This window comes from Chrysemys picta, chromosome 12 (assembly GCF_011386835.1).
Source record: "Chrysemys picta bellii isolate R12L10 chromosome 12, ASM1138683v2, whole genome shotgun sequence".
Taxonomy (NCBI): domain Eukaryota; kingdom Metazoa; phylum Chordata; order Testudines; family Emydidae; genus Chrysemys; species Chrysemys picta.
In genome coordinates, this window is record NC_088802.1 from 14,899,261 (window position 1) to 14,916,781 (window position 17,521).

Consider the following 17,521-nt stretch of genomic DNA (forward strand, 5'->3'; position numbering starts at 1 on the left):
CCACACTGCAATGAAGGTGTGACAGCACCGTGTGTAGACACACCCAGACTAGCTTTGATCTGGCTAGCTCGGGTACTGGTAGGTATGAAGCTGCAGCAGCACGGGCTGTACAAGCCGACCCAGACCCCTGGGTGTTACTCAGTGACTAGCCTGCAGCTGGCTGTTGGGGCCATGTAGATGCAGCCTGGGGGCAGATTTTCCACAGAGCTCCACACCCACAACTGGGTTTGATGCTCAGAAGAGCTCAGCTCCCAGCATGGCCCCAGCCCAGCCAGCTGAGTGACTCTGAACCTCACCCATGGGGGCAAATCGTCCTCCCAGCTCCAGTGTCTGGCCCAGGCACTGGGCAGAGTCACTGCAGGGATTGTGGGTGCAGAGCGAGAAGGAACAATCTGTTTCCTCCACACTGCAAAGAAACTGCAGAGCTTTGTCATGGAGGGCATTGAAAACCGATGGCTGGAGCAGCCGACACACCATCCCCATCTGCAGGAGGGAAACAGGAGCCATAGAATAGTGGAAACACTGCACCCAATATTGAGAATTTGCCCCTATCAGAGATCTCAGGGGTGGGTCTGCACCACTGTACAAGGGCCAGGAACTGCCCCTCCTCCTCTGCCTACGGGAGCTGCTGCTCTGAGATCCGCCCCAGAGAAACAGCCTGATGCTGCCAGCACCCTGGATGGCAGGTACCATAGGCCAGGGGAGGCTGAGCCCCCCCAAACAGCATGCAGGGCCCCTCCCTTTGGAGGCAGGCTGCAGACCTGCCGCCTTTGGAGTGCTGCCTGCGCTTCACCAGGAAGCCTCTGTCCCACTCTTCCCCCGAAAAACGAAGCACCCGCCGCTTGCCGCCCATCAGCAGTGTGGGGGGCCCCGCCACTTGCTCCTCTCTGCCCCCCGTCACTTGCCCTTAAGACAGGAGGGGGCAGAAAGCAGCAAGCGGCAGGTGAGGGGGCCTTGGGGGAGGGGGTGGGGGAGAGGAGAGAACTGCAACAGTGAACAGTGAGCCTCTGGGGAGGGGGCTGAGTGGGAGCGGGCCATGGGGCAGAGCAGGAGCGGAGCGTGGCCTCGGGGAGAGGAGGACAGAGGGGGTGGAGCAGTGGGCAGGGCGATAATCCGGGCGCAGGGGAGGTTCCGGTGTAGCCCCACAAAATGCTCCCCTCCCGTTTTGCTACTGGGAGCGGTTTCTGCCACGCAGCGTAGCAGTTTGGTAAACGCTCCCGGTCTGCTTCCGGGGGGGGGGGGGGGGGATGGTTGCAAAACGGGAGGGATGGGGTTGTGGTGGAAAACACTCCCGGTCTGCTTCCTCTGGGAGGATGGTTGCGAAACGGGAGGGATGGGGTTGTGGTGGAAAACACTCCCGGTCTGCTTCCTCTGGGAGGATGGTTGCGAAACGGGAGGGATGGGGTTGTGGTGGAAAACACTCCCAGTCTGCTTCCTCCTGGCTAATGTGCCAAATTGATCTGTTGCATGATTGAGGCATACTGTTTTACTTTTTTGTGTGTGAATCCGTGAAAAGGGAGGTAAGGTTTGGGGGAACGGAGCATGCCCCTGAGCCCAAGGTGAGACCACAGTGGCCCCTTTTCATTTTTTCCACTGGCTTCTCCTTGCTTAATTCCAATGACTGGGCTGCTCATGCACCTGTCACTGGTCCAGGGATGGTTGCAAAACGGGAGGGATGGGGTTGTGGTGGAAAACACTCCCGGTCTGCTTCCTCTGGGGGATGGTTGTGAAACGGGAGTGATGGGGTTGTGGTGGAAAACACTCCCGGTCTGCTTCCTCTGGGAGGATGGTTGCGAAACGGGAGGGATGGGGTTGTGGTGGAAAACACTCCCGGTCTGCTTCCTCTGGGAGGATGGTTGCGAAACGGGAGGGATGGGGTTGTGGTGGAAAACACTCCCGGTCTGCTTCCTCCTGGCTAATGTGCCAAATTGATCTGTTGCATGATTGAGGCATACTGTTTTACTTTTTTGTGTGTGAATCAATCCGTGAAAAGGGAGGTAAGGTTTGGGGGAACGGAGCATGCCCCTGAGCCCAAGGTGAGACCACAGTGGCCCCTTTTCATTTTTTCCACTGGCTTCTCCTTGCTTAATTCCAATGACTGGGCTGCTCATGCACCTGTCACTGGTCCAGGGATGGTTGCAAAACGGGAGGGATGGGGTTGTGGTGGAAAACACTCCCGGTCTGCTTCCTCTGGGGGATGGTTGCGAAACGGGAGTGATGGGGTTGTGGTGGAAAACACTCCCGGTCTGCTTCCTCTGGGGGATGGTTGCAAAACGGGAGGGATGGGGTTGTGGTGGAAAACACTCCCGGTCTGCTTCCTCTGGGGGGATGGTTGCAAAACGGGAGGGATGGGGTTGTGGTGGAAAACACTCCCGGTCTGCTTCCTCTGGGGGGGATGGTTGCAAAACGGGAGGGATGGGGTTGTGGTGGAAAACACTCCCGGTCTGCTTCCTCTGGGGGGGATGGTTGCAAAACGGGAGGGATGGGGTTGTGGTGGAAAACACTCCCGATCTGCTTCCTCTGGGAGGATGGTTGCGAAACTGGAGGGATGGGGTTTGTGGTTGAAAACACTCACCGTCTGCTTCCTCCTGGCTAATGTGCCAAATTGATCTATTGCATGATTGAGGCATGCTGTTTCACTTTTTTTGTGTGAATCCGTGAAAAGGGATTTTTTTTACTTTACTCTTCCAATTTGCATCATATACAAAGCAATTTTGGGGGCCACTTCCATTAAAAAAAAGTTGCAATACTCTAGTAACATGTATTTGGAAATGTAAAAAATAACCAGTGAAATACATTCAAAAATTAATTTATAATAATTTGAAAATACACTAAATCCAACATTTGAAAACATTAAATGCTTTAATGGGATGTAGACATTTGCAGTTACATAATGGGCTCTCACTGGGTGATGGTGATGGTTGGTGCAAAAGGGCTGTCGCTGCCTGGGGGTGGTCTACAAGGACCCCTAGGTCCTTCTCCTCTTCCGTTACTTCTAACCAATGCGTCCCCATCTTGTAACTAAAATTGTTGTTAGTCATCCCCAAATGCATCACCTTACACTTTTCACTATTAAATTTCATCTTATTTCTGACACTCCAATTCACAAGCTCATTCATGTCTCCCTGCAGAATATCCCTATCCTCCTCCGAATTTACAACGCCTCCCACCTTCGTATCATCCGCAAACTTTATCAGCCCACCCCTGCAATCGGTTCCGAGGTCAGTTATAAGTAGATTGAATAAAATGGGTCCCAAAACTGAACCTTGAGGCACTCCACTAGTAACCTCCCTCCAACCTGACAGTTCACCCTTCAATACGACCCGCTGCAGTCTCCCCATTAACCAATTCCTTATCCACCTCTGGATTTTCATATCAATCACCATGTTTTTCAGTTTAACCAATAATTCCTCATGGGGTACAGTATCAAACGCTTTACTGAAATCCAGGTATATTAGGTCCACCGCATTTCCCTTATCTAATAAGTCCGTTACTTTCTCAAAGAAGGAGATCAGATTCGTTTGGCACGATCTGCCCTTCGTAAAACCATGTTGTAATTTATCACAATTGCCATTAACCTCCAGGTCCTCAACTAGTTTCTCTTTCAGAATTTTCTCTAGCACCTTGCACACTACAGATGTTAAACTAACAGGCCTATAGTTACCCGGATCACTTTTTTTCCCTTTCTTGAAAATAGGAACCACATTAGCGATTCTCCAGTCTAACGGGACCACCCCCGAGTTTACAGATTCATTAAATATTATCGCTAATGGGCCTGCTATTTCCCGCGCCAATTACTTGAATATTCTCGGATGAAGATCGTCCGGTCCTCCCGACTTAGCCCCATTAAGGTGTTCGAGTTTTGTTTCTACCTCGGATACGGTAATCCCCCATCCTGAATGCCCCTCTGTAATGGTGCTAGTAACCCTAATACCTTCATTGGCCTCATTAAACACCAATGCAAAATATTCATTGCGATATTGCGCCATGCCTAGATTATCTTTAATATCCTCCCTGGCAATAGTCTTCAGTGGTTCCACTTCTTCTTTCTTTGCTTTCTTCCTATTTATATGGCTGTAAAACCTCTTACTATTGCTTTTAATTCCCCTCGCTAGGTCCAACTCTACACGGCCTTTGGCCTTTCTCACTCTATGTCTACATTCTCTGACTTCACTAAGGTAAGTTTCCTTGCTGATCACTCCCCTCTTCCAGTCTTTGTACGCTTTCTGTTTTTTCCTAATCGCCCCTTTGAGTCGGTCGCTCATCCAGCTCAGTCTAAATCTCTTGCTTAGTAATCTTTTTCCCTTTTTTGGGATACAGGCCTCTGACAGCTCATGCATCTTTAACTTGAAGTAATCCCAGGCTTCTTCTGCCTTTAGATCCATTAATATGTTTGCCCAATCCACTTCCCTTACCAGTCCCCTTAATTTGTTAAAATTGGCCTTTTAAAAATTATAAACCCTAGTCTTTGACTTAATTCTGTTACTCCTTCCATTTAGTTTAAACCGAATTAGCTCATGATCACTGGAGCCCAAATTGTCCCCTACTACCACTTCCTCAACGAGGTCCTCACTACTTACCAGAATCAAATCTAAAATGCCCCCCCCCCTCGTGGGTTCAGCTACCACTTGATGAAGGAATTGATCAGCAAGCACATCTAGGAACATCTGAGCCCTATTATTGCTACTAGCGTTTGTTCCCCAATCTATATCCGGGAAGTTAAAGTCCCCCATAATTATACAGTTTCTATTAGTATTTACTTCTCTAAACACATTAAATAGTTCCTTATCCATATCCTGGGTCGATCCCGGCGGTCTATAGCACACCCCAAGCACTATCCCCGGAGAGGCTCTAGTAGTCCTTTTACCCAGTGTGAGTATTGCCCAGACGGACTCTGTGTTATCTATTCCATCGACTATTATTTCTTTACAGCTTATTTCACTATTGACATACAATGCCCCCCCCCCACCTTTACCTTTGTCCCGGTCTTTCCTAAACAGCGCATACCCCTCCATACCTGTGTTCCAGTCGTGACTGCCAGCCTGGCTGATTGCACCCCCAAGGGCCGGAGTTATCCTGCCCCAGGACAAGCTGTGGCTGCGCTGCCGGCTCAGCCTGGCAGACACAGTCACCTCCCATCAGGGCCGGGTATTGTGGCTGGGGGTTAGGGTGTGGGAGAGTAGGTGGGTCTGGGGGGGTGCTGTGCAGTGAGGGGTGGGAAGATCTGTGTGTGTTGGGGCACTGGGAAGTGTGCAGGGGTCTGGGTGGGGCACTGTGCAGTTGTGGCAGTGGGGCGGTGGGGGGCACTGGGCAGTGAGGGAATCTGCAGGGGGGCTCTGGGCGGGGAGGGGCAGGGCACTGTGCAGTTGTCGGAGGTCTGTGGGGGGTCTACAGCTAGGGGGCACTGGGCAGTGAGAGGATCTGGGGGGGTTCAGAGTGGTCTGTGGGAGGGCACTGGGCATGGGGGTTTGTGGGGGTCTTTTCACGTATTCACACACAAAAACGTGAAACAGTGCGCCTCAATTGACCAATAGAGATCAATTTGGCACATTAGCCAGGAGGAAGCAGACCGTGAGTGTTTTTGACCACAAACCCCATCCCTCCTAATTCGCAACCCCATGGACCAGTGACAGGTGCATGAGCAGACAAGTCATTGGAAATAAGGAAGGCGGAAGCCAGTGGAAAAAATGGAAGGGGCCACTCTGGTATGACCTTGGGCTCAGGGGCATGCTAGCCAGGAGGAAGCAGATCGATGAAAGGGGCCACTCTGGTCTCACCTTGGGCTCAGGGGCATGCTCCGTACCCCCAAAGCTTACCTCCCTTTTCACGGACTCACACACAAATACGTGAAACAGCGCGCCTCAATCGTACAATAGATCAATTTGTCACATTAGCCAGGAGGAAGCAGATCGACCAAAGGGGCCACTCTGGTATCACCCTTGGGGTCATGGGCCCGCCCCGAAGGGGAAGAAGCATGATGGGAGCACAGGGCCGGGATGGCCAGTGTGCGTCTGGCAGCTCCCGGTTTGTAAACAGTGCCATTGTACTGGGCTAGGTGGAGCAGGATTGTTCCTGCCGTGCCATGACCCATCTCCCATTGCCCCCGGCCAGCCCGTCGCTCTGAGGACTCTGCCCCCCATGCCCCATGTCCCCATTTCCCCCCTGGGGGACCACAAATATGTTTAGCACCAGGCCCACAAAAAGTTAATCCATCCCTTTTTGGGGTGCAGGCTCTGGGATGGAGTTGGGGTGCAGGAGGGTTGCAGGCTATAGGTAGTTTGGGTAGTTTGAGTGAGGGGTGCAGGCTCTGACCTGGGGCATGGGATTGGGGTACAGGAGGGGGTGCAGACATGTGGGCTCTGGGAGGGAGTTAGCAACTCAGCACGTTATATAAGAGAAATGAACTGCAGTGATTTCATATAGGCATAGAAACTGATAGAAGACACTTTTACATATTCAAAATGTGAGAGGCAGAGTTGGAGGGAGGGGGTGTCTGTACAATATTTCACCGCATTCAGTCTCCTGGCTGGATCAGTAACGTAGCCGTGTACAGGGCTGCCCAGAGGATTCAGGGGGCCTGGGTCAAAGCAATTTTGGGGGCCCCTTCCATAAAAACAGTTGCAATACTATAGTAACATGTATTTTGAAATGTAAAAAATAACCAGTGACATACATTCAAAAATTAATTTGTAATAATTTGAAAATACACGAAATACATTATTTAAAAACATTCAATGCTTTAATGGGATGTATACATTTGCAATTACATAATGGGCTGTTGCTGGGTGATGGTGATGGTTAGGATGGGGTCAGGGGGGGGGGCCCACACCTTACCATGGCGCTTACCCCCTCTCCTGGAGCCTCAGTGTGCTGCGACCAGGAGCGGCCCCGGACCGCGTTGGAGCCACCGCGCTGCAGTGCGCCAGGGCCGCTCCCGGACGCGGCACGCTGAGACACCGGGGGAAGACGGAGGCGGGGGCAGCCTCCGACATATTCGTGGGGGCCCCTGCAGAAAATTGCCCCACTTGGCCCCCCCCGTCTGGGCGGCCCTGGCCCTGCAACACTTGTATAGGATAGAGAGGAGCTGCGTTGATTAATCTTTGACAGGCTAGGAATTGGAGGCCTGTGCCTTTAAGACCCCAGCCCCAGGAACCCGCCCCCTGCTCCGAGGCTGACATGCAGCGTCCCTGTGAGAACAACAAAAACAGCCTCTGCCCCCCCCCACACCCCTAGATTAGCGAGCACAGTGTGTGGCTCATCCCACGGGGTCACTGTTCCCCCCCTCCCCCTCCCTAAACGGGGGTTTTGTACCCGCACGGGGTCTGGCAGTGTCACCCCTCCCCCGCTTAACCCCGGCTCTCACCCCCCACCACCGATTTTTGCCCTTCAGCCCCTCTTCTGCCGCTAGCTACAGTAGCTTGAACCCCCCAGGCCAGTAAAATTCTGCCCCCTGCTCAGACCCTGACAGCCCCCCGCTGCGATTTGCCCCCTTAATACTTTTAAACCCCCCCAAAGAGGAGGGAGCAAATCGTTAGCAGAAGTAAGGGCAGAGAGAGGGCAGAGAGAGGGCAGTGGCTACAACGAAGGTTACTGAGCATGCTCAGTTGGACTGAGCATGCTCAGTACACCCAAAATAGCAAAACGGGAGCAGAGCATTTTGTGGGGCTACACCGGCACTCATATCCGGCCTCCCAAATGCCGGAGGCATGCGCTGCCCATGGCCAGCACCAAGCCTGTGCAACGGAGCAAATAACCGAGCAGGTTCATAACCTCATCCTGGAGCTTTACGGCCCCGTCATTCCTGGGAGCTGCAGGGGGAAGGGCTCAGGGAGGAATAAACCCAGACACCCACCTGCCACTCTGTGGTTTTCTCCTCCTCTTTAGACGTCAGAGCCAGGGCCTCTTCCAGCTCCTTCCTCAGAGGGCCCAGGGCTCCCTGGAGTTTCACCTGCAGGGGCATCGTGTGCGATAAACAGCCATTAGTCTGCCTGTCCGATGGGTGGACAGTACTGTCCATATTGGCATTTCATACACCAGCAGTAAATACCCTGGAAGCGAGCAGCAGACTCGGCTCTGCCGGCCCCAAAGGCCTCATGGGAGCAGAGACGCCAGTCTCAGAGCAGGGGCTCTGCTTCCTGCAGACACTCAGGGCTTCTCAGAGCCTGTGTTTGAGCTAAAGTTTCCCATCACCGAGCACAGGCCAGAGGGGAAACAGCTGGGAAGGTTCTGAATGATCCCTCCTGCCAGTGAGAGTGAAGAGGTTGGGACAGCACCTCGCTGCCCTGTGCCCAGACCCAGGCCAGGAACAAGACCCCACTGTGCTCTCGTCTGTCCAGGCTCCCATGTGGCCTCCCTCTGGCAGCAGCTGAGCACCTGAGCCAGCACAGTCCCATTAACTGTAAACATGAGCATAGCTGGGGGGGAGCAGGGGGCGCGGCTGCTCCCCCCCTGAGCACATTTTCTAAAAGGGGCCGGAGCCAGGTTTTGCATGCCCTCCCCCATCCCCAGCCCCGCTTGCTCGTTTCAGGCGGCGTCGGCTGGTTTCCTGGCTCCCCCCCGCCCGCAGCTGCCCAGCTCGCTAAGCCGAGCCTCGCTTGGTGCACGCTGCCCAGGCAGGGGTGGGCTCTGCCGGGAGGGGAAGGAACAGCAGCACAGCCCCCCAGGGTGGCGGGGGAAGGGGGGGCTGAAGAGCAGCAGCCCTGAGCCCTTTAAATCCCCCCCCTTCGCAGCTCTGGCAGCTGGGCTGGGGCCGGGATTTAAAGAGCCCGGAGCTCCCGCTGCTGCGGGGAGCCCTGAGCCCTTTACATCCCGGCCGGCCGGCCCCAGTCCTGTTTAAATAATTTTTTTAATAATGTTTTAAATAATTTTTTTCAGTCCAGAGGAAATTCGTCACTTATCTTTTTTAACTTTATAAAGTGCTGTGCACAGCTATAGCAGTATAAAAACATAAAACAAAGAAAACAATTATTTCAGGTGTGATTAATAATTCAAAGGCTTAGAGTCACTGCAGGTCACCAGATATATACAGGCGAATGTTATTGATCGCTCACAAACCAACTATGGGTATTTTTGTGATCTAGCGGAGACCCCAACAGGTATCAAATACTTAGTTACATTTGTAGCTTGGTATATATTTTCTCTCTCTCTCTCTCTCTCTCTCTTTCAGGGATGCTATTTTAATTTTGTTGTCTTCTTTTTCTATTGCCAGCTATAGTTACCACACAAGAGACCAGTACAACTAGTAAGTCTTTTCTCACTCTTGCCTTACTCTTGGACAAGGGGGATCCAGTGGACATGGTGTCCTTAGATTTCCAGAAAGCCTTTGACAAGGTCCCTCACCAAAGGCTCTTACGTAAATTAAGTTGTCATGGGATAAAAGGGAAGGTCCTTTCATGGACTGAACTGGTTAAAAGACAGGGAACAAAGGGTAGGAATTAATGGTAAATTCTCAGAATGGAGAGGGGTAACTAGTGGTGTTTCCCAAGGGTCAGTCCTAGGACCGATCCTATTCAACTTATTCATAAATGATCTGGAGAAAGGGGTAAAAAGTAAGGTGGCAAAGTTTGCAGATGATACTAAACTGCTCAAGATAGTTAAGTCCAAAGCAGACTGTGAAGAACTTCAAAAAGATCTCACAAAATTAAGTGATTGGGCAACAAAATGGCAAATGAAATTTAATGTGGATAAATGTAAAGTAATGCACATTGGAAAAAATAACCCCAACTATCCATACAATATGATGGGGGCTAATTTAGTTACAACAAATCAGGAAAAAGATCTTGGAGTCATTGTGGATAGTTCTCTGAAGATGTCCACGCCGTGTGCAGAGGCGGTCAAAAAAGCAAACAGGATGTTAGGAATCATTAAAAAGGGGATAGAGAATAAGACGGAGAATATATTATTGCCCTTACATAAATATATGGCACGCCCACATCTTGAATACGGCGATTAGGGGTTTGGAGAGGGTCCCATATGAGGAGAGATTAAAGAGACTAGGACTTTTCAGCTTGGAAAAGAGGAGACTAAGGGGGGATATGATAGAGGTATATAAAATTATGAGTGATGTAGAGAAAGTAGATAAGGAAAAGTTATTTACTTATTCCCATAATACAAGAACTAGGGGCCACAAAATGAAATTAATAGGCAGCGGGTTTAAAACAAATAAAAGGAAATTCTTCTTCACACAGCGCACAGTCAACTTGTGGAACTCCTTACCTGAGGAGGTTGTGAAGGCTAGGACTATAACAGCGTTTAAAAGAGAACTGGATAAATTCATGGAGGTTAAGTCCATTAATGGCTATTACCCACGATGGATAAGGAATGGTGTTCCTAGACTCTGTTTGTCAGAGGGTGGAGATGGATGACAGGAGAGAGATCACTTGATCATTACCTGTTAGGTTCACTCCCTCTGGGGCACCTGGCATTGGCCACTGTCGGTAGACAGGATACTGGGCTAGATGGACCTTTGGTCTGACTCAGTACAGCCGTTCTTGTATTCTTATGTTACGGAATATTCTTTTCAATACGTGATCCATGTTTACATGCCTATTGAAGGGTAGCCCTTAAATTCACAGTGGATTTCTTGAATTCTCACTTCCATTTGTATACATACACACCTGTATTCTCATGGACATAGCAGATATCTGCAGAAGCAAATGCAATATTTCTTAATCTGGCTTTCTTTTCTCTTAAAAAGAAAATTATTCTTGGAGCAACTCCATTTCAGATTTTTTAACTCTTTTCTTGTCCCCCAACAAATAATGGTGTGAACACAGCTGTGTATGGCCCTGCATATAGTATCCATGGTACCTTCCCTACCAGATTTAATAATTTTATCTTAAGCTGAATTGATGTGTCCATAAAATCCTATGTGCTCTGCAGGGTTTGGAGTTGACCTCTGGTTCTTTTGCAAGGGGGAATTAAACGGCAAGAAATGAAGAGGAAACTTGTGGTACTTTTGCCCTTCCAGACTCCTTCACAATGTTTTCCCCACAGCAGCAAGTGATCTAGCTGATTACAATAGCACATGTCAGATGTAATTCTACTTTATTTTTGCCATTAACTCAAAGTTTATTGAAATGTTTTTTTTTTTGTAAAGTATTTAATTTTGGCTTTTTATTTATTTATTTACCAGTTCCTCCATCTACTACACAGGAGCCCATTACTACATGTAAGTTTGTATTCCAGTTTAAAGAGTGGCCTGTGATTTCCCAGGGCATGTACTAGATTCCTGTCTCCACTGCTTTACAGAAATATACCTGCATTCCAATGGAAAGAGCAGATATTAGCAGAAGTAAAGCCATTTTCTTCTTCTGTGGCTTGCTTACTATTTTGACAGTAGGAAATTATTCCATAGGTGGCTCCTTTTTCCATCCTCCTAAGCCCTTGTCTACACTGGAGGGGGGTTTGCACTGATGTGCCACGATGTAAGCAACTACAGGTGAACATTACTAGTTTAGATGAGCTGCACCAATGCAACACCAAGAAATAAGGGAACCATCGGCTGGAAACCAAGCGTGCAGCACTACAATAGGCACCTGTCACTTGGAAGTTAACACGGCTTCCAAGCTTTCAGTTTTCTCACATCAGGACATCCAAGGAGACCTCGACAGAACAGCACAAAAGCCACAATCTGGTGGGCAGAGCTCCTGGTGGCTCTAAAGCCCAGCTGGTGCCAATGGAAGAGGTGGAGAAGGAAGAAAAAGGGGGGGAGGAGGGGATTTTTTTCTTTGCTCGTGGTCTCTCTTCACCGGCATTTTTTCTCTGTGAGCCATGGCAGCCCGGGGAATGACTCTGCCACAGCCGAGACACCGCTCTGCTCCGGGGGCGAGGAGTGACAATTACAAACGACTGTATTCTGTGATTTACTTTCTGGAATCTAAAGTATATCTAAGAATAATCTGAAGTTCTCCTGTGAAATACCGGCTGTGCAAACCCTTCCGTGCTTGGATCATTCTTGTGTTTTTATTTTAAGTACAAATAAATATACATAACGAATTTAAAAGTATGTAATTAGTAATTTGATATGTCGGGTGGCGACTTTTTTTATGTGTTCGTTCCCCCGATGTTAGAACCTGGCTACGCCACTACAGAGTGAAGCTGTGATGTGGCTGGAGGTCAGTGAGGAACAGGGAACACACTCGGTCTGGGGGAATGTGCCACCCATAATTATAACTGCTCCAGAGCTGTAATAACCCAGGGCTCTCTTCCCCTTTGACAGCGTGTGATTCATTCACACAGCACAGCAATGTGCTCCTGCCCCGTCAGCCTGGCTCTGTGCAACACCCCTGGCAGCCCCCGAGAGCCCCTCCTGAGATCTCCCCATTTCACTCTCTCTTTTCTCTGAGCCCTCGAGTTCTGTCCTCCTCTCTGCCCAAGGTCCCAGGCTGTTGCTGAGAGCTCCTGGCGCCTGGGTGCTGCTCGACTGACACCCCTGCGGTGCTGCAGGGAAGCAGGGAGGGAGGGAGGAGCCAGCAGGGGCTAGTGTGAGACAGGAGACGGAAAAGCAGCATTTGCATCCAGCGAAACAGCTTCATAAATGAGCAGGGATCAGAAGGGGGGGGTGGGAACAAATATTGCTGGATTCTTTGAAGCTCCACCCACAAAATAAGCCCCACCCATGTGAGTCACCAAAAGGAGACACCAGGATCTGTTCAAATTGTGCATTGTTCAAAACAGGATGGAGTTGCTAATTGGCTCCAAGGGGCTCCTGGGGCCAGACTTCCCTCATGGGGCTAGAATATACCTCTGGGCTCTGCTGAGCTCTCTGGGCCTGGTCCTTCTTTACTGGGGGGAAAATAACAGGGGAAAACATCACCCGCATGTGGCACTGGAAGGAGGCGTCCCTGGCAATAAACGGTGCCGAGCTGTAATTCTCCCGCTCCGCTCTCACGTGGGGAACAAAATAATTAACGGCGTTGATATTTAAATGATCAGTTCTCCAGTCTGAAGGTAACCCACTCCCATAGACTGGCCTGCTGCTCTTGTGATTTAAACCTCACTGATTGTTAACACCGGCCATTGTGTAAAAAGTCCCCTTATTTCAGCAGTGGAAGCTGGTTTGAAAAACATTCAGAATCTCAGAGAAAAGTTTCCCACAGCAGATATCTTTTAAGACTTGATATCCTGATTCTGTCTCCACACTGCCAGATCATTAATTTTGTTATAGCATCTCCCATACAATGAAGGCTTACAGAGCTGAATGATGCCTCACACCTGTGACAGGCAAATTTCTGTGAAATCAGCCTGTAATTAAAATCCAAAGTTATTACCCATTAAACTTGACAGCAATTCCCTACCTTGTACTCCTGGGCAGCCTCCTTTATGGGAACCACCCTGTGATCTCTGTGATCCCGGGACAGATGGCAAACCAAACAGACAGAACTTTGATCCTCTTCACAGAACAGTTTCAGAGTCTCCTGGTGTTCCCCACACACCCTCTCCTCTCCTGCTCCCTTTGCTGCCTGTAAACTCAGCCGTTTGGCTATTTCCACAACATTTGCCAGCTGCCTGTTCGGCCTGAGGTTTCCCTGTTGCACAGTTTCTCTGCACTGAGGGCAGGAGACGTCTGTATTCGATCCCTCCCAGCACTGGGCGATGCAGACTCGGCAGAAATTGTGCCCACAGTCTATAATCACCAGGTCCTTAAAATACTCCAGACAGATGGGGCATGTAGCTTCCTTCCGGAGACTTTCCACGGGGTTGTCTGTGGCCATGGCTCCCTCTGGACAGTGTAACTGGGTTAGTCTCACTTTTCTGAGCTCAGAAATATGCCCCACCTGCAGCAGCAGCAGCAGCAATTGGGTGTTTCCCTTCCTGGAACTGACTCAGGCTGTTTGCTGAGCTGGAGACAGATCACCCCTAATGTTCCAGCCCTGGAGGCTTTGGTGAGAAATGTCCCAATAAGGCTCTGATCCTGCAATCAGCCCCCTCTGCTGGTGTGGGGGGTCACTGGGGATTCACATGGACATCAGCTTCCCCTTGTCCTGATGAGCTGACAGAACTGCGTGTCTAAAGAGTCTGGTGGCACCTTAAAGACTAACAGATTTATTTGGGCATAAGCTTTCGTGAGTAAAAACCTCACTTCTTCGGATGCATAGAGCTATGCATCCGAAGAAGTGAGGTTTTTACTCACGAAAGCTTATGCCCAAATAAATCTGTTAGTCTTTAAGGTGCCAACAGACTCCTTGTTGTTTTTGTAGATACAGACTAACACGGCTACCCCCGATACTTGTCTAAAGAGTGATATTTAGGCTTGGCAGAATTCATTCGATTTAATATGTAATTTTTCACAGATAAGATTAATATTTATTTGTAAGATTTTTTTGTATTTATCTATTTAAACTTTCAAAGTTTCAGTTTTTATCAATATTATTGTGCACAGTTGTGGGAAATTGGGGGGGCATTCAGACAATATTTTAGTCAGACAATAATTAGTTTATGACAGTAGACACGGAGATTCAAAAAGTTTAAAAGTGTAACTGTTAAAACACAAATTGTCAGCATCACATGTCCAAATATACTAAGTAAATCTCCTTAAATCAAACTCTAGTAAGTTCTCACGCAACGTTTTTCTTACTGTGCCTATTTGAAATTTTCACTTATCAATGGAAATATTTTTCCATGGTTTGTTTGTGTACAGTGAAATCAACAGTTACTGACATCTACCAATAAAATCTCATCCTTCCGAGTCTAGGGATATTCAATTCACAGGCCAAAAACTTGGCTAAGCTGGAATCAATGTTTCAAAGCCTGATTCTGACATACGCTAAGGTAGCTCTGCCTCAGTGTAAAGGAGACGCAGTGTCAAACGTGTTGCCAACATTCATGATTTTATAATGAGTCTCATGAACATAAGAATGGCCAGACTGGGTCAGACCGATAGTCCATCTAGACCAGTATCCTGTCTTCTGACAGTGGCCAATGCCAGGTGTTTCAGAGAGAATGAACAGAACAGGCAATCATCAAGTGATCCATCCCCTGTTACCCATTCCCAGCTTCTGGCAAACAGAGGCTAGGGACACTTCAGAGCATAGTTTTGCCTGATATTTGGTGTGTTTGTTAAAGCCCCAGCTCCTGGAAGCATGTGACGAGGTGAGACTCTTGGCTTTTGTTTCCTAAACAAAGGAAGTTTCTTGGTTACAGAGAAAAACTATAAAAAGGTGATCTAAGTGCAGCCTAAAGGGCTGAGAAGCCAGAAAGCAACTCGAAAGAACTCAACATTTATTATCATTTTTATTTTTATGTCTCATAAAAGGTGGTTGCATCGTTTTGGGGGTCCTGACTCATGATTTTCAAAAGTTTGGGGTTGGTAATCCCGTGCCACTGAGAACTCAGGCCTTAAAACTCTATCTGCTATCCCTGAAGAGCCCCCTAATTTAGTGCCATCGTTTATCTAAAACAGCAGAGTTAATAGAAAGGGCAATAGACAGAGAGGGCAAGGTGTGGGAATGCGCATGGAGCCGGGCTGTGGGCACTTTTATCTTTCTGGTTGCAGTTTCTGTGTCCTTCCAATCCCACTAGTGGCTGCACAGTGGAGTGGAGAAGAACAGAGGCAGAGACAGACTTGTCCTCCAGCTGCGGTCAGTCTGAAAGAAATTGTCTGGGGTCCCATTATCCATCCATGGTCACTCTCAGTCCCCTATTGGGTTCCGTGTCCCAGCGGGTTCCTTACCCCTCTGTTGGAGCAGCAGCTGGTAGAGCCGGTAAGTCCCTTCCCTGGCCTGCCGGCTGATCTCCTTGTCTGGGTCACTGACAAACAGAGCCAGCTGTGCCACGTGGTGACCCATCCTAGGGAACTCTGCTGAGATCTAATGGAAGGGAGAGAAGAGGGGACTCCATCAGCATTTTCCTGTCAGCTCCCTGTACCCCTGGGCCAGAAGGCGCCTTCCCCTTAGCCCCTCTGCAGGAGATGCTGGGGGAGAGAAGCCGGACATAGACCCTTCATTTGCTCTGCTGCCAAGGGAGCCAGGAGTTGCTTTGGGATGCCAAGCAGGGTCTGGAGCATGGTCCCCTTAAAGGCCCAGGGACAACACTTAAACGGGACAAGAAGAACTTGACTCAAGCCAAGCTCATTCCCTGCTCTGACTCTGCCTCCCCATGAGGAACACTCCTAACCCACAGCTCCTGCAGCAGCAGATCCTACAGCCCGTTGGAACCAGCCCTCCTACGCCTGGAGTCAGGAAGCTGGGGTCAGAGGTCACTTACGTCAAACTCAGGGAGGGTGACTGTGTATCTGAGCAGGGCTGTGCTGCTCCTAATGGCCCTGGCTCTCTCCTGGGGCACCCTGGACACGATCCAGAGGTTGACATACTGTGGGGAAAGGAGGCAGGTCAGGATCAATGGGCAGGTGCACGTGCTTTGCAAATGAACCCCCCCACCCCCAGCCCCAGGGGCCCGAGACATTATGAGCAGGGGGGAATAGCTGAGTCATTGATCACAGAGCTTTAGAAGGGGATTCTTTCCCCCAGGTCGCAGCTTGTATCCTGCAGGTCACAGCTTGTCAGGGTCTCTCTAGATTGGGACAAGGTTCGGTGTCGGGGCTGGTCCCATCTTCCCAGAACTCCTGATTCCTGAACAGTTCACCAGAAAGGAGAATGAACCCTCGCCCTGCCCTGCTACTAAAATCCTTGGTGGGATGTAGGGAGTCACTGAGAGCACAATCCCCGCAGGAATTTCAGAGCATGTCAGAGAGAAGGGCTGATTCCCTGGGGTCCTCCTGTTTCTCTAGGAAGGAGCATGTGCCTCTTCTCTGAGAACCAACTCCGGAATCTCATGGCGTGTGTGTGTTGGGGGGGGGGGCGGGGGAAGGGTGGGTTTTCAGACTCTCACACCCCAAGGCAGCCAGGGGCCCTGTGGTTATTGTTCGAAAGAACCAGGCAGAGCTCTGGCTTGAAGTCCCAGATCCTTCCTCTGTCCCTCAAGAAAGAAAGACCTGACACTGCATTGTACTGACCTCCCCAACCAGGGACGGTCCACTGGGGACCCAGCTAGGAGGACAGAGTAGAAAATGGATCTTCCAGTCTCTCCTTACCAGTCCCCCAAAGAGTTAAGGTAAAATTGGTTCCCACCCCTCCTTATGGGGCTCACCTCCAAGATGTAGTGGAGCCTGTCTGCATCTGGGGACTCTGCCAGCAGGTTCCCCAGCATGGCATCCAGGAGCTCTGGCATGACTTTGTGCCAAGCCTGCAAAGCATGGGTCAGAGTTAGGGAAACTGGGCCTACACCTGCCACAGGATGGGAAGAGGGGTCTCTGGGAAGCACTGGTGAGACTCCCAAACACATATCCTGGCCTCTCTCATTCACATCCCACTGCAGGCAATTAGCAAGAATTGATGACACTTGGATCTTTGATCCATGAGCTTAGCAGGTCTCTGCAGACGGCCTTGTAGGCAGAAGCGTATGAAACAGCCAAGTTGCTATGGATGGAAGCTGGGCTGCTGGGCAAAACACGGCATATGGAAGAAAGAAAGAAAGAAAGAAAGAAAGAAAGAAAGAAAGAAAGAAAGAAAGAAAGAAATCC

At 49.8% G+C, this 17,521-nt stretch overlaps 1 protein-coding gene across 2 annotated transcripts in view; it reads right to left on the bottom strand.

The window, feature by feature from the left end:
* Positions 1–16,325, bottom strand: part of LOC101939443 (E3 ubiquitin-protein ligase TRIM39-like) — a 36,824-nt gene extending 20,499 nt beyond the window's left edge. Inside the window, exons 1-3 of one of the 2 annotated variants that reach the window (XM_065565034.1) lie at positions 16,207–16,325; positions 15,674–15,809; positions 7,853–7,948 (exon numbers count right to left, since the gene is read on the bottom strand). In XM_065565034.1, coding sequence (XP_065421106.1) covers positions 7,853–7,948; positions 15,674–15,809; positions 16,207–16,310 — 336 coding nt within the window. In that variant the 5' untranslated portion in view covers positions 16,311–16,325. Of the gene's footprint in view, positions 1–7,852; positions 7,949–13,298; positions 14,001–15,673; positions 15,810–16,206 lie in introns of those variants that run through there. The other variant, XM_065565033.1, reaches the window with a different exon arrangement.
* Between the last annotated feature and the right edge of the window lie 1,196 nt (positions 16,326–17,521).